This window comes from Hyperolius riggenbachi, chromosome 4, assembly GCF_040937935.1.
Source record: "Hyperolius riggenbachi isolate aHypRig1 chromosome 4, aHypRig1.pri, whole genome shotgun sequence".
NCBI classification, from domain to species: Eukaryota; Metazoa; Chordata; class Amphibia; order Anura; family Hyperoliidae; genus Hyperolius; species Hyperolius riggenbachi.
Window position 1 is genome coordinate 296,398,845 of NC_090649.1, and position 15,094 is coordinate 296,413,938.

General features: G+C 44.3%; 1 protein-coding gene across 4 annotated transcripts in view; it reads right to left on the minus strand.

Annotated features, from left to right (window-relative positions):
- The window catches only part of THEMIS (thymocyte selection associated), a 173,158-nt gene extending 158,464 nt beyond the window's left edge, over positions 1-14,694 (minus strand). For 3 of the 4 annotated variants that reach the window (XM_068231522.1, XM_068231521.1, XM_068231519.1), the window contains exon 1: positions 1,966-2,041. In XM_068231522.1, the coding sequence (XP_068087623.1) occupies positions 1,966-1,977 (12 nt within the window). In that variant the 5' untranslated portion in view covers positions 1,978-2,041. Of the gene's footprint in view, positions 1-1,965; positions 2,062-14,614 lie in introns of those variants that run through there. The other variant, XM_068231520.1, reaches the window with a different exon arrangement.
- Positions 14,695-15,094: the final 400 nt, after the last annotated feature.

The following is a 15,094-nucleotide window of genomic DNA, read 5'->3' on the forward strand; positions in this document are numbered from 1 at the left end:
CTTGATTTGCTTTAGCTGCTACTGCTTGACATTGAATACAGCCACCAGTTGTCCTCCTCTAGCTGTCACTGCTTGTCACCCACTATCTGCCACTACAGGTCACCTACTATTATTAATTTTGACCTCGCCTGACACCACTTGTCCCCTACTATCGTGTACTGCGTGCCTACACATTATGAATCTTATTTATACGTTTACCATTTACTTTCGGTTTCCTTGCCCTATATCTTGCTATCCCAGCCTACAAGACTTGGGCAAGCCCCTGAGCTGTTTAAAGCCCCCTGCACACTGCAAATCCGATTAGCGGTTCTGATTTTCCATTCCGATTTTGCCTGGATGCTATCAAAACAAGTGGAAAAACGCAGAAAAAACGCAGCATGCAGTACCGATTTAAAATCGCAAATTGGAATCGCAGGTAAAATTGTGTCAAAATTGCAAATGGGAATCGCATGTAGTGTGCAAGAGCCCTAAAAATCAGTGGCGTAGCTTCAGAGCTAGGGGCCCCAGTGCGGGTTATACTTGGGGCCCCACCCCAGCACGTTATAAATAACAATTGATACGGTGCACCAAAACCTGCCAAGGACAACCACAGTGTCAGAGGTGCAAGAAGGGGATGGGGAACAGCTTGTTAATGATTATTATGATTCAAAGCATCTATAGAAGTGATTATTACAAGCACAGGATAGTAAAGAGCTAATACTGCAGTTGAGGGAGGGCCTTACGGGGCACCTCTGTCCCAAGGGCCCCGATGCGGTGGCTACCTCTGCAACCCCTATTGCTACGCCACTGCAAAATGTTACTTTTTGTAAATTCATTCTGTAGTTTTAATGGTTCCCTGGCTCAAAACTCTGACAAATGACAGGTCAAACATTATCATATTGTAAAGTAAACATCACTCCTCTCCACCACCACTGCCAAATTCAGGAAATGGGCAGGCACTGTGAATGTGTAAAACTCCCCTTTGCCAGCAGTAATTCCTGCTGCCTCCTGTCCCATCCACTATGTCATAACTGATCCCAGCAGCTTGCCATCCTGCTCTCCAATCACTGATCCACACTGTTTTACCTGCAGGCTCTCTTTGGCTAGTCTTATGCTTCATACACACTTGAGATAAAAGTCTTTGGAAAATGCAAGATCACAGACCAATTTTACCCCCTTCCATGTAGTATGAGAGCCATACTCTACACAGTCTATTCTATGGAGCTGCACTCCCCATCAGATAATATCTTTGCAAGATGCTGCACACACAGATGCTGTACACACTCAAAAGATCATTATCTGCAAAAGATCTGTTGCTGCAAAAAATCCATTCCTGCAAAATGCATTCATAGTCTATGAGATCTGCAGATCCTCATACACACCTGGTTTAACAGACAATCATCTGCAGATCATCTGCAGATCAGATCCACCAGGATGGATTTTCAGATCTGTAGATGATTGCCAGATATGCAGATGAAGTCTGTTAAACCAGGTGTGTATGAGGATCTGCAGATCTCATAGACTATGAATGCATTTTGCAGGAATGGATTTTTTGCAGCAACAGATCTTTTGCAGATAATGATCTTTTGAGTGTGTACGGGCATCTTTGTGTGCAGCATCTTGCAAAGATTTTATCTGATGGGGAGTGCAGCTCCATAGAATAGACTGTGTAGAGTATGGCTCTCATACTACATGGAAGGGGGTAAAATTGGTCTGTGATCTTGCATTTTCCAAAGACTTTTATCTCAAGTGTGTATGAAGCATTAGTTTCAGTTCCACACATGAAATTCAGTAATACACACACTGCCATGTAAATGGTATAACACATACAGTACATTATATTTTAACAATGGAATAAAACCTCCCAAAAAAAACATTAAAATGCATCATCAAGCATTACAATACAGGAAATGCTATAAATGATTATCAAACGTTAAGATAGACATTAAAAAAAGGATTGAAAAGCTTAGAAAGTAAGATTATTACCTTTGCCCACATTTATCTTGCTTGCTTTGACATCTCTCACCACACGCTGAGTGCAGTCCTCAGATATCACAGTCACATTAGATTCCATACTGTTTCCTGTGTTAGGATTAGTCATTATGAAGCTGCATTGTCAGAGCTTTCAACATTTTATGACATTGTCAGAACTTTTCTTTTTACTTCTGTATGCAATGGGAATAGTTTACAACATCTGTCAGACTCTGATGGTTGCTGTTGTTTATGTTTGAAAGATCCCCCCTCACTTCCTTTTCCCATGAAAGCCAGGGCCTTACTGTGATCAGAGACACTATTACATGGTACCTCAATGCTCAGGGGTCAGAAATCACCACATTGGCCTTGATTCACTAACCGGCGCTAAGCCGGTTAGTGAGCCTTAACACTTTGTGGGTGCAAACCAGGGCGTTGTTTGCGCCCACACATCACACACAGCACCGTGCACTCTGCCCGCGGCGCAGGGCGCCGATAATGGCGCGCGGTGCGACGATAACCATATGCCCCGTTTTCGGCGCGATGTAGCTTTGCGCGACTTTAGTGCGTGCAAAGCTACTTCTCGGGCACTAAGTGGCTTTTTACTACGGCGCTAACACTTAGCGCCGGTTTGTGAATCAAGCCCATAGACGGTGATGCACACTGCTCATTTTGCCAATTAATAAAATTAGGAATTAGAGAAAAATAGATGTAATATTTACCCATTGCTCTCAAATTATTTAGGGGAAAATGGCCTTAGAATACAAAGTGTACAGTATTCTAATACTTTAAAAGGGTTTAAGCTCCAAGATGGAGTAACAGTAAGATAGTTTCTAAGATCCTGAATTTTCTGCAAGCACTGATCTGCTGAAAACAATCATCTGCTCCCATCTATTAACCACTTTTCCCACCAGTACAGTATATCTACGTCCTCTGTGACTTCATTAAAGCCATGAGGACGTAGATATATGATTTGTCCCTGCAGCACAGCTTTGCATTGGCGCGCTCCCCCGGCACTTTCAGCTGCATTAATAATTGGTGAAAGGGAACATGTTCCCTTATAGCCAATAAGTACGCTCCCCTCCCCCCATGGATGAACGATCACTGCAGTATCCATCTTCAGTGATCCTTCATCTCTTCCCCCTCCATGGCCAGATTGCTAGTAGTAAGAAGCTGCAAGCTGCAGCCCATCTCGCCTGGTACCTGCGATCACCCTGCAACCGGAGCCTCCGTTCACCGCTCTGCTTTCAGCCCTGCGATGCCAAATATCCGAGTCCCGGCTTAATTACATCATTAAGCCAGGACCTGGATGTTCGGCTTCACAGGGCATAGTGCAGAGAGGTGAATGGAGGCTTCGGCTGCATGATGGTCGTAGGAACCAGGCAAGGTGAGACAGACTATATGGGGCCAAAACACCAATCACAAGGAACATCTGTGGCATTTGTATTACTGTCTGTGAAAGATATTTTCCCAAATCTTGTCTATGATATGGCCACCAAGAAAAGGAAGTGGAGGGAAATCATATTAAGGAGGTTGTTTTAACACCAGTCTGACTGGAGTTAGGCCCCTTTTACACTAGCAGGGTAAACCTGTGCTGCGTTACCATATTTTTCTGCAAGGGGCGCAAAAGCAATGAAGCCCAACAAGTAGTATGTCCCTGAGCAGGGAACGGCACTATTCTGCACTGGGTCCCGGTTCACATCCCAGCCAGGGCACTATCTGCACAGAGTTTTAATGTTCTCCCTGTGGTCTTCCTCCAGGCACTCCGGAATTTCCTCCCACATCCCCAAAACATTCAGATAACTCAATTGGCTTCCCCTGAATTGGCCTACACTATGATTAATACACTACACGATACATACATATGACTATGGTCGAAATTAGATTGTGAGCCCCTCTGAGGGACAGTTAAGTGACAAGACAATATATTCTGCACAGCACTGCGTAAGATGTTGGTGCTATATACATACTGAATAATAATATTATTTTGTCGGCGCACTCTGCCACATGGCCATATGTTTGTCATTTGTTAGCTTTGTGGTAGAATGCGGCAAGATCATCGCATCCCACCAAACCACAAAAAATAGGTGCAAAACCGGCTTTACAGTGGCTTGCAAAAGTATTTGGCCCCCTTGAAGTTTTCCACATTTTGTCACATTACTGCCACAAACATAAATCAATTTTATTGGAATTCCATGTGAAAGACCAATACAAAGTTGTGTACACGTGAGAAGTGGAACGAAAATTATACATGATTCCAAACATTTTTTTTTACAAATAAATAACTGCAAAGTGGGGTGTGCATAATTATTCAGCCCCCTAAGTCAATACTTTGTAGAACCACCTTTTGCTGCAATTAGAGCTGCCAGTCTTTTAGGGTATGTCTCTACCAGCTTTGCACATCTAGAGACTGAAATCCTGGCCCATTCTTCTTTGCAAAACAGCTCCAGCTCAGTCAGATTAGATGGACAGAATTTGTGAACAGCAGTTTTCAGATCTTGCCACAAATTCTCTGTTGGATTTAGATCTGGACTTTGACTGGGCCATTCTAACACATACATATGTTTTGTTTTAAACTATTCCATTGTTGCCCTGGCTTTATGTTTAGGGTTGTTGTCCTGCTGGAAGGTGAACCTCCACCCCAGTCTCAAGTGTTTTGCAGACCCCAAGAGGTTTTCTTCCAAGATTGCCCTGTATTTGGCTCCATCCATCTTCCCATCAACTCTGACCAGCTTCCCTGTCCCTGCTGAAGAGAAGCACCCCCAGAGCATGATGCTGCCACCACCATATTTGACAGTGGGGATGGTGTGTTCAGAGTGATGTGCAGTGTTCGTTTTCCGCCACACATAGCGTTTTGCATTTTGGCCAAAAAGTTCCATTTTGGTCTCATCTGACCAGAGCACCTTCTTCCACATGGTTGCTGTGTCCCCCACATGGCTTGTGGCAAACTGCAAACGGGACTTCTTATGCTTTTCTGTTAACAATGGATTTTTTCTTGCCACTCTTCCATATAGGCCAACTTTGTGCAGTGCACGACTAATAGTTGCCCTGTGGACAGATTCCCCCACCTGAGCTGTAGATCTCTGCAGCTCGTCCAGAGTCACCATGAATCTCTTGACTGCATTTCTGATCAGCGCTCTCCTTGTTCGGCCTGTGAGTTTAGGTGGACGGCCTTGTCTTGGTAGGTTTACAGTTGTGCCATACTCCTTCCATTTCTGAATGATTGCTTGAACAGTGCTCCGTGGGATGTTCAAGGCTTTGGAAATCTTTTTGTAGCCTAAGCCTGCTTTAAATTTTTCAATAACTTTATACCTGACCTGTCTGGTGTGTTCTTTGGACTTCATGGTGTTATTGCTCCCAATATTCTCTTAGACAACCTCTGAGGCCGTCACAGAGCAGGTGTATTTGTACTGACATTAGATTAGACACACAGGTGCACTCTATTTAGTCATTAGCACTCATCAGGCAATGTCTATTGACAACTGACTGCACTCAGACCAAAGGGGGCCGAATAATTACGCACACCCCACTTTGCAGTTATTTACTTGTAAAAAATGTTTGGAATCATGTATGAATTTCATTCCACTTCTCACATGTACACCACTTTGTATTGGTCTTTCATGTGAAATTCCAATAAAATTGATTCATGTTTTTGGCAGTAACGTGACAAAATGTGGAAAACTTCAAGGGGGCTGAATATTTTTGCAAGCCACTGTAGTCGCAATGCCCTCATCGTATTTCTAACAAGTGACTGAGTACTTTGTATCCCCAAGCACTAGGACAAGTAATACAACACAAGGGTTTCAGGTGAAAAAATACATCCTTAGAAACCTTAAAATTGTCTTATTTTTATTCTTATGGGACCTTACAACAACTGATTTAAAATGAGCAAAAGCACAAGTTATAACATGGAGGACTCTGTTTCATTTTATTCTGGGAAGTTAACATATACTGGACTAACTGGTTCATCCATTAATTTATCAAACTGATGATAGACAGGCTTATTATAAACTAACAAAACAGGATGTGGCAATCTGCAAATCCTGTGCCCCAGGGATTATTATGCATCTCCATAAGATTCATCTATAGTATGTAAAGAGAAGAGTAGTGGCCGGCACTGGCCAAGGCTGTTTGTACCCGGCAGCCACCCACCAATAATGTGCTCTGGTATGTGCCTGATGAATTCACTCTTTTCACATATATAATTGATATGGTGATTGTTTGTGCACATCAATAAAGTATCGCAAACAGTGTTGGCCGCCACTCTTCTATTTACCTTTGACATTCAGCTACTAATATTGGCCAAAGCACACTATATTTTTGTCAGCAGTCGCCATGCAGCCCTATCCAGGTTTCATACACATCATAGTGCCAACTGCCTTTTCTATACACCATTGTTTCATGTATAATATTGCTGAAACTTGTAGCTGTGTGGTGTTTGTATGAAAAAGGGGTGTGAGGAAAAATGGGCGTGGGTTTCTTCAGTAAAAGTATCGTTATTATCCATATTGTTAATAAAATCTTTTTTAAAATCTACTAATATTCTTTGTTTTTAAAGTGTAGATGGCGTATATTATTGTAATGCTGGGGGGGGGGGGGCGTACTTTGACCACCCAGCACAACAAGGCTAAGTAGCTGGATAATGGAAGAGGCTCCACAGATGGACACAGGGGTAACGAACAAGGGAGCAAGATTGCCCAGAGCAACTGCAGCTCTGGGCCGCCTATCAGGCTAGATGCTAAGTGATACAATACACATCAGAATTAGTCGGTAAAAGGCTTAGGTCATGCACATTAATTTAGATGTCAGTTGTATTGGAAGGATTAGGCAGATTCGTAGTCGAGAGGCAGGCAAAGGTCGGTACACAATACAATATTACAAATAATACAATACTGACTGACTAGAGTACATATATATTGTGCTGATGCAATATATGAAATGTAGCTCTCAAATAACTCACTAGGTAAAGCACAAGTAATGACAATTAACAAGACAGACAACAGACAGACAGACGGAATGCTCAGCCAATCTAGTCGCTGTTTCAGCGACGGCAACATTCACACTGAGATAGACAAGACTAACAGGTAGGAGCAAAACTAATGGCAACCGCTGCTGTAGTTCGTCCTCAAGAACAAGGCAAGAACAAGGCTAGAAGGAATACTACCAGTCACCAACGTGGTGCTGGCAGAATCCAAACTATCAGGATCAGAAGGACTTCACTGACCCCCGCAGGTCAGCAAACGTCCAGCAGACATGAAAATACAGAGCAAGGCTGTAACGTTTGCGGAATCGTTTTCGTGGTCAGCGCACGAGATGCGCACTGACACAGCGAAAACCTTCTACAAGCTTATAATTGGGTGAACCCAGGCTAGGTGCAATGCACCAGCAGAGGGCAATTCCCACCGGCAGATGGCGCTGTGGAGTGCAGACGAGTACAATCGCTGCACGGCCACAGATGCCAGCTGGGGATTGTACAGATCAAGACAATGCAGGGCTGAACAGCCCATAAAGAGAAAGAGCACAGGGACAGGACGAATGTGTGTTCACCAATCTAGTCGCGACCCTGCGACAGTGAACACACATCAGCAAAAACAAAAGTAGGAACGCGATCGCCAGAAATCGAGAAAGGCGATCGCCAGAAGTGACACAAGACAGACTAGAACAGAACACAAGAGGAGCAAAGGCACAGCAAATAATACAATGAGAATGATAAAGAAAATAACAAACGCTAACTAAACGCGAACACCGCACTCATTCGCAACAGCGAACGCGTTTATAACGCGATCTCAGCGTGTTAAGCACAACAGAGACAAGCACGTCTAACTAACCACCGACAGACAAACACGAAACAAAGAACGTGAACGCTTGCTTAACGGTTACCTCACCGAGCCTACAGCAAGCGCCCGTATCAGACAACACAGACAAACGAGAAACAGGAACTAGGCAGAAAGGATCCACCGCTCTTCCGCCAGAGCAGGTGTGATCGAAGCAGGAACACAAATCAGAAAGATCCACAGCCGCTAATGCTAGCGGCTAGTGCGATCTAAACAAGACAGATCAGATGAGGTAGCCGGAAGCAACCGCAGCTCCAGCTTACACTCCAGAAACTAGATCAGAAGGATCCATAGTCACTAACGCTAGAGGCAATTGCGATCCAAGCAAGACAGATTAGACGAGGTAGCTAGAAGCGACCGCAGCTCCAGCTTACACTCCAGAAACTAGATCAGAAGGATCCACAGCCACTACCGCTAGAGGCTACTGCGATCCAGACAAGACAGATCAGAAGGGGCCAACAGTAACTACCGCAGTGCCGGTTAGCACCCCAAACAGAACGATTTCCTGTCGACCACCGCTGGGACAGGACAATCGCAACAGACAAACAAACAGATATGCAATCCTAACTGCACTAAGGAAACTGCCTAGTGCAGTCCAAAGAATTACTCTAAGATAACTTTAACAAGAAGTAGCTTGGCTGGCACTCTAGGAGTGTTTACTACAAACCCTGAACGAATGACCAGCAAAGAATTCTGGGAGCAGAGAGCTCTTATAGTGCCAGTCATCAAAGGAGGCAGGTAGGGGATTTGCATAACGAATGTATGCAAATTCCTCAGCAGCAGAACAGACCAGAAACTTGCAATGGAAAAACAGGTCTCTCTTCCAGAGACCTGCAGCCCACAGACTAGAGGAATGGTCAAACAGCTGTCTGCCAGTGCAGCCAGCTGAGTGGATCATCACAAAGGCATTATACATTTTTACAATAGCAACTTTCACAGCATACACCCAACGACAACTCTGAGAGCTGAACGCTATGTCAGTCTGAAATGGGAGGCAGACTTTTATGTCGGCATCAGCCAATGGATGCAGGTATGCAAATTTCCACATAGCTGAATGGTAATCATTCAATCCTGAGCTAGCTTGATTACCATTTGCTAGCTGAAAGACTATCATAACAAATGCGTGCAGTACTATGCAACAACATGCATGCAGGAAATCCAGGGCTATCTGCAGTTCAACTGCAGCAAACCATAGGAAGAATCCTGACAGCATCCTGAACTGCCCTGAACTGCAGAGTGATTGCAAATGACAATAAGACTTACTGCGAATGTGCAACCGAATGCAAGCAGACAAGTCAGAACTGCCCAGTTGCAGCTCCACTGCAAGCGACAGAACATGCTGCAGGAGAGATCCTGACAGTACGTCCCTCCTTTACAGGCGGCTTCCAGACGCCTATAGAAGCTGGCATAATTCTCCTGAACTACCCAAACCAGAAAATCAGATGCAGAAAATCCAGCAAACTGATCTAACTGATAATTCATGAAGGTCAGGACAGCCCAACAAGACCAAATTCCAGTATCAGTCACACCAAGACTGAACCACTCGGATCCAGAACCTCCAGAACCATGTCCATCAGTACTACAAGCCCCAGTGTGATACCCATCAGAACTCTGATTTTCAGGAAAAAGCCCCCCGAAACTCTCCGAGCGATACCCACCACCTTCCAGGGACTGTCCAAAAATGCCAAAACTTTTAATGCAATGCCCACCGGAACTGTCCTTTCCAACACAGTACCCACTGTCGAACCAGTCCAAGGCACCAGGACAAGATTCCTCAGAAATCTCCCAGAACACTTTGAAGCTCCATAGAGTTCCCAAAAGGTTAGAATGCCCTTTAGGCTCACATGGAGAACTATCAAGAACCCCTATGGAACCTAGGGCAATTCCAGAGTCAGGGTTACAAGGACAAACATCGAGATCAGGGCTTTCAGGGACCAGAACCATCTCTGGGCATGTAGGCAGACTGGCAATATCAGAACATGTCACCACTAAGGAAGCATCTGAGTACGCTGACACACAAGACACACTTGGGCATTCTGGCACACAGAGCACATCTGGGCACACTGGTACAAGAGAAACTTCTGGGCATGTCAAGGAACTGCGGACCTCAGAGTCAGTCACGATAGGACTGGAACCAGGACAGGACAGAAAATAATCATGATTAGACTTTACAGTTACTGGACACTAACTAAAGAATGCAGAATCAGACTTAGGTGTCACTGATTCCACCAAGGTTATTAACAAGTCATGTTCAGGGGCATTAACATGACAGGACAAATCTTCTGATGTATGCACTGAACTAGATAGAGTCTCCACAACTTCCTCTGAACTGGACAGAGACTCATCACCTACTACACTGGATTGGAGCTCCAAAAGAGCTTCAAAACAAGTCAGTATTGCAGCAACCCCACTGAACTGGACAAGACCGAGGAACTCATTGGACAGGAAGGGGACCCTGGAACCTCTGCCACACTGGACAGTGAACCAGAATTTTCCAAGATACTAGGCATGATTTCAGGAACACTCACTAAACAGGACTGAAACTCTGAGACTTCTGTTATTTTTACCAGAGAGTCAGAATTATCCATGTTACAGGGCAAGACTTCTGAAACATTCAGAGGACAGGGCTGGAGTTCCCTGGCTGCTACAACATCAGACAGGGATTCAACAACATTACCTAAATCAGACTGTGCACAGGGTAAGGCATCTAGCACACTTGCTGACGAGGACAATGCTTCAATGGCTTCTGCTTCACTGGACAGAGATTCATCAAGCTTAACGAGACAGGACTGTGTAATTCTAAGACAGCTGCTAAACAAGTGAATTTTACTGCAACACCAACTGAAGTAAGCAGAGCCTCTGAGTCCTCTGCTAGAGATCTTGAAGCATCCAACGTACTGGGTGAAGCATAAGACTCTGCGACTTCAGCTTCACTGGACAGGATCACTGAACAATCCATGTTGCATGGCAGAACCATGGAAGCACCTGTTGGACAGCATAATGATTCTGTGACCTGAGCTTCATTGGACAGAACTACTGAGTAATTCATGGTACAGGGCGAATTTACTGGAACATTTTCTGGATAAGGCAATGATTCTGTGATTTCAGGTTCACATAACAGATGCTCCGAACCACTCGCGGAACTAGAGCAAGGTGTGGAAACAGGAAGATCAGGACACAGCGTTTGCGAATCTAAACCACAGTTCTTCAACTGTGAAGTTGGAAAATTCAGATGCTGGGGTTCTAAGGTTACTTAACATGATTTCTGAGATTTAGGAACTGATGTAGTGCCTCTATTAGTGTCTGCTGGATCATATGGCTTGCAGGATGTAGAAAGGAAATCAGTAGGAATGTGTTTGTATTTTTTCGCAAAACATTTTGCAATCAATTTAACAAATTCCAGGGGGTTATCAAAAACCTCCTCGTTTTCATCAGCGACTTCCTCAGCCCAAGTTCTCATCTTGCTATCAAGCAGGTATAAGATTAGGGTTCGATCTGATGGGTAGCAGTGACAGGTGGTGACGGGGTGATTGATAGGGGATCAGGATGTGATTAGAGGGGGGAATAGATGCAAGCAATGCACTGGTGAGGTGATCAGGGGGGTCTGAGGGTGATCTGAGGGTGTGGGCGGGTAATTGGGTGCCCACAAGGGGCAGTTTAGGGTCTGATCTGATGGGTAGCAGTGACAGGTGATGACAGGGAGTGATTGATGGGTGATTAGTGGATGATTAGAGGGGAGAACAGATGTAAACAATGCACTTGGGAGGTGATCTGAGGGCGGGTCTGCTGCCGATCTGAGGGTGTGGGCGGGTGATCAGATGGGTGGCAGTGACAGGTGGTGACAGGGGGTGATTGATGGGTGATTGACAGGTGATCAGTGGGTGATTACATAGGAGAATAGATGTATACAGTACACGGGGGGGGGGGTGTCTGGGGAGGATCTGAGGGTGTAGGGGGTGATCAGGAGCCCCCGGGGGGCAGTTTAGGACCTAATCTAAAATATAGTGTTGACAGATAGTGACAGGGGGTGATTGATGGAAGATTAGGGGGTTGATTGGGTGAAAACAGTGGTCTGAGGGGGTGATCAGTGGGGTCTGAGGGGTGCTGTGGGCGATCAGGTGGGCAGGGGGACAGGATCAGTGTGTGTGTGTGCTTTCACATACACAGCTGCCTCCTCCCCTGGTGGTCGCTCGATCACTGGGACCACCAGGGGAAGAGGCAGCCTGTATAATACACTTTGTATACATTACAAAGTGTATTATACACTTTCTAGCGGTAGATCAGAGGGTTAACAACCCGCCGGCGCTGCAAATTGGCCGGCGGGTTGACATAGCGGGTGGGCGGAGCCTAATGCCGGTAGATTCGCGGGCATCCCTGCGCGCAATCCCTGGCTAATCAGTCCTCCAGGTGCCGCCGCCGATTGGCGTTATGCGGTCCTGGGGGTGCCACCTTGACGACGCCCATAGGTAGTGGGGGCGGTTGGCAAGTGGTTAAAAGAACAGGCAAATGTTTGTGATTTCATGGGGGCAACCATCTTTTTGATTGAAAGGAGGTGACAGGGAGCATGAGCCACAGTTCCAACTGTCCTGTGTCCTGATCACCCCTCCCAGCTGCGCGCACTAGGCTTCAAATCTCAAATTCAAAATTTAAAAAAACTAATTTGCGCCAAAACAGCAGAAGGAGAATTACAACATCAGAAATCCCATCATGCTTTGCACAGCATCAGGGGAAAAATGCCTGGGCAGATTTCTTTGGTGGTGCGGAGCTTATTATTATTATTATTATTATTAATAAGTATTTATATAGCGCCGACATATTACGCAGCGCTGTACAGTGTATATATATATTGTCACTAACTGTCCCTCAAAGGAGCTCACAATCTAATCCCTACCATTGCCATATGTCTATACCATGTAGTGTAAGTACTGTAGTCTAGGGCCAATTTTTTTTTTTTTTTTTTTTTTTAGGGGGAACCAATTAACTTATCCGTATGTTTTTGGAATGTGGGAGGAAACCGGAGTGCCCGGAGGAAACCCACGCAGACACGGAGAGAACATACAAACTCTTTGCAGATAGTGCCCTGGCTGGGATTCGAACCAGAGACCCAGCGCTGCAAGGCGAGAGAGCTAACCACTACGCCACCGTGCTGCCCAAGCTTAGCTTCTGTGCAGCTAAAAATGAGGCTTGGGTAAGAAAAACAAAGTTCTGATGCTGTGAAACTGTTAAAGAAACACCAAGCCTTTTCAGTGCTGCTGAGTAGATTTTTTATTCTGGAGGTTCACTTTAAGGGTTGGAGACTGCTGGTACTGAAGGGAATAAACAAGCTCAAGGGACAGCTGTACACACGTGAGATTCCCAGCTAAGAAGGACCCAAACAGCCACCTTGGCCAAGTTCCATCCACCATGAGTATAATGGCTTTAAAGGATATGATGGTTAAGGCAATTTACACTGGGATGTTTGGGGGGGAACCCTGGCCAAGACTGTGCTGGACATCATGTTGTGCTCCTGTATGCATTGTTTATAAGTAGGATTGAAACAGATTTATTTTCATGTAATAAACAATAAATGTGCTATTTAAGTGTGTCTTGTGTATTTATAATATAATGTATAAAAGTCCAAGAAACCTCACCGGGTATATTAGGCTGGTATCATTCCAACTGCCCTCATAGTATCATTCCTGAAAAGAGTCCACAGCCTGCAAGCCGAATAATAAAGCTGTGGACTTAGCAAACTGCCAGCAGACCATAATTCTAATTATTTTATTATGGCTAATTTTGGGCCATATCTAGTGAGAACATTTGCCTTGAGAATATTGAATACAAGGAATAAAAAATGTAGTATAAACTAAAGTTTAACACTAGAGCACATCAAATTAATGTTAAAATTCAACTACCGCAAAACAGCAAGCTACTAGTAAATGCATAAATAAAATAGCAGACTCATCCTTTACTGCAGATAAAAAGCTTTATCTAAAATAGATTACATAAAAATAGCAACATTTGGGACATCTTTAATTGGCTGGAAATAACTCTGCCGGGCAAGGATAAATGAAGCTATTTTCTCCTCCATATAGTACATTAAATATATTCAGTTCCTTAAGAGTTTTAACTGAACTGCCTCCATGCCTTTCATTAAATGGCACTTGTCTATTAAAGATTTAGGATTTACTTACTATATCCTGAAAAGGCGGGAGAAGCAGGCTGAAATATGCTTGACATATCTAAAGTGCATTTCTGACAGCTGGAGGTACAATGAAGAACTTTCCAAATTAATTTTAAATACCACTTGCTCCTTGGTGGTTTGCCTAGCTCTAGGTGATCTAATTCATGTTTTAAAAAACAAGTAGCACGTGTGCTTTGTCAACTAACTGCTTTTAAGGTTAAAATGTACCTTCTTTTATGCTGTTTTATATCGTACTGATATAAAATAGCATAAAAAGCTGGATTTCCTCAGTGATAAAAGGGACAGAAATTCAGGTAGCTTAAGCATCCTATGTATGTGATGATGTGATGCATACATGCTTTGTCTTTCTTAGCACAGTATTTCCATACTTGGATGGTAAAATAATGACCATGCTCACTCACTGATATATCTAGGAGTCCCACAGAGCCACCTGTCATTTTTTAAAACAATTGTTAAATGTCATCAATGTTTAACAGTATGCCAGAAATTTACATACTTAGCCAGCCTATTTGTTATAAGGTGAAGTTCCAAGAAAAGAGGATGAAGAATGAAAGACATTCAGCCTGATTTACTAAAGCTGCAGTGTGCATAGTTAAACCAAACCGCTATTTAAATCAGCTTTATAAAGTTGAATGCATTCACTCACATTTCTCTGCCTGTCTTCTCGTGTAGTCTGTAGATCTAATTCATGTTTCCTATCTTTCATGGGTAAACAGAAAGAATATGGTTCAGTGCCCTGCATTTGCCTTCCTCAGTGTATGTGAAAGTGACTGTTAGTTCCAATGAAATGTTTGCCCTTCTCCTAACTGTCACTTTTAGGCTGTAGACACACTATGGCCTCGATTCACTAAAGGGTGCTAAGCATTAGCACACCAGTGAAAAGGCACTTAGGATGCGAAAACAGGCTCTTCACACTCTAATATGCGCGCAAGCGTTTGCGCGTGCAAAGGTTAGCGCTGCGCACGAAGCGTCACACTGGTGCTCGCGAAACGTTGCACCGTCTGCGTGCAAAATAGCTGGATAAGCGTACTTTGCATGTGGACAGTGCGACATTTCGTGCGCACCGGTGAGAAGTTTCGGGCGCACCAGCGCGCGATCAGTGACAGCTTTGGACGTGCAAACTACT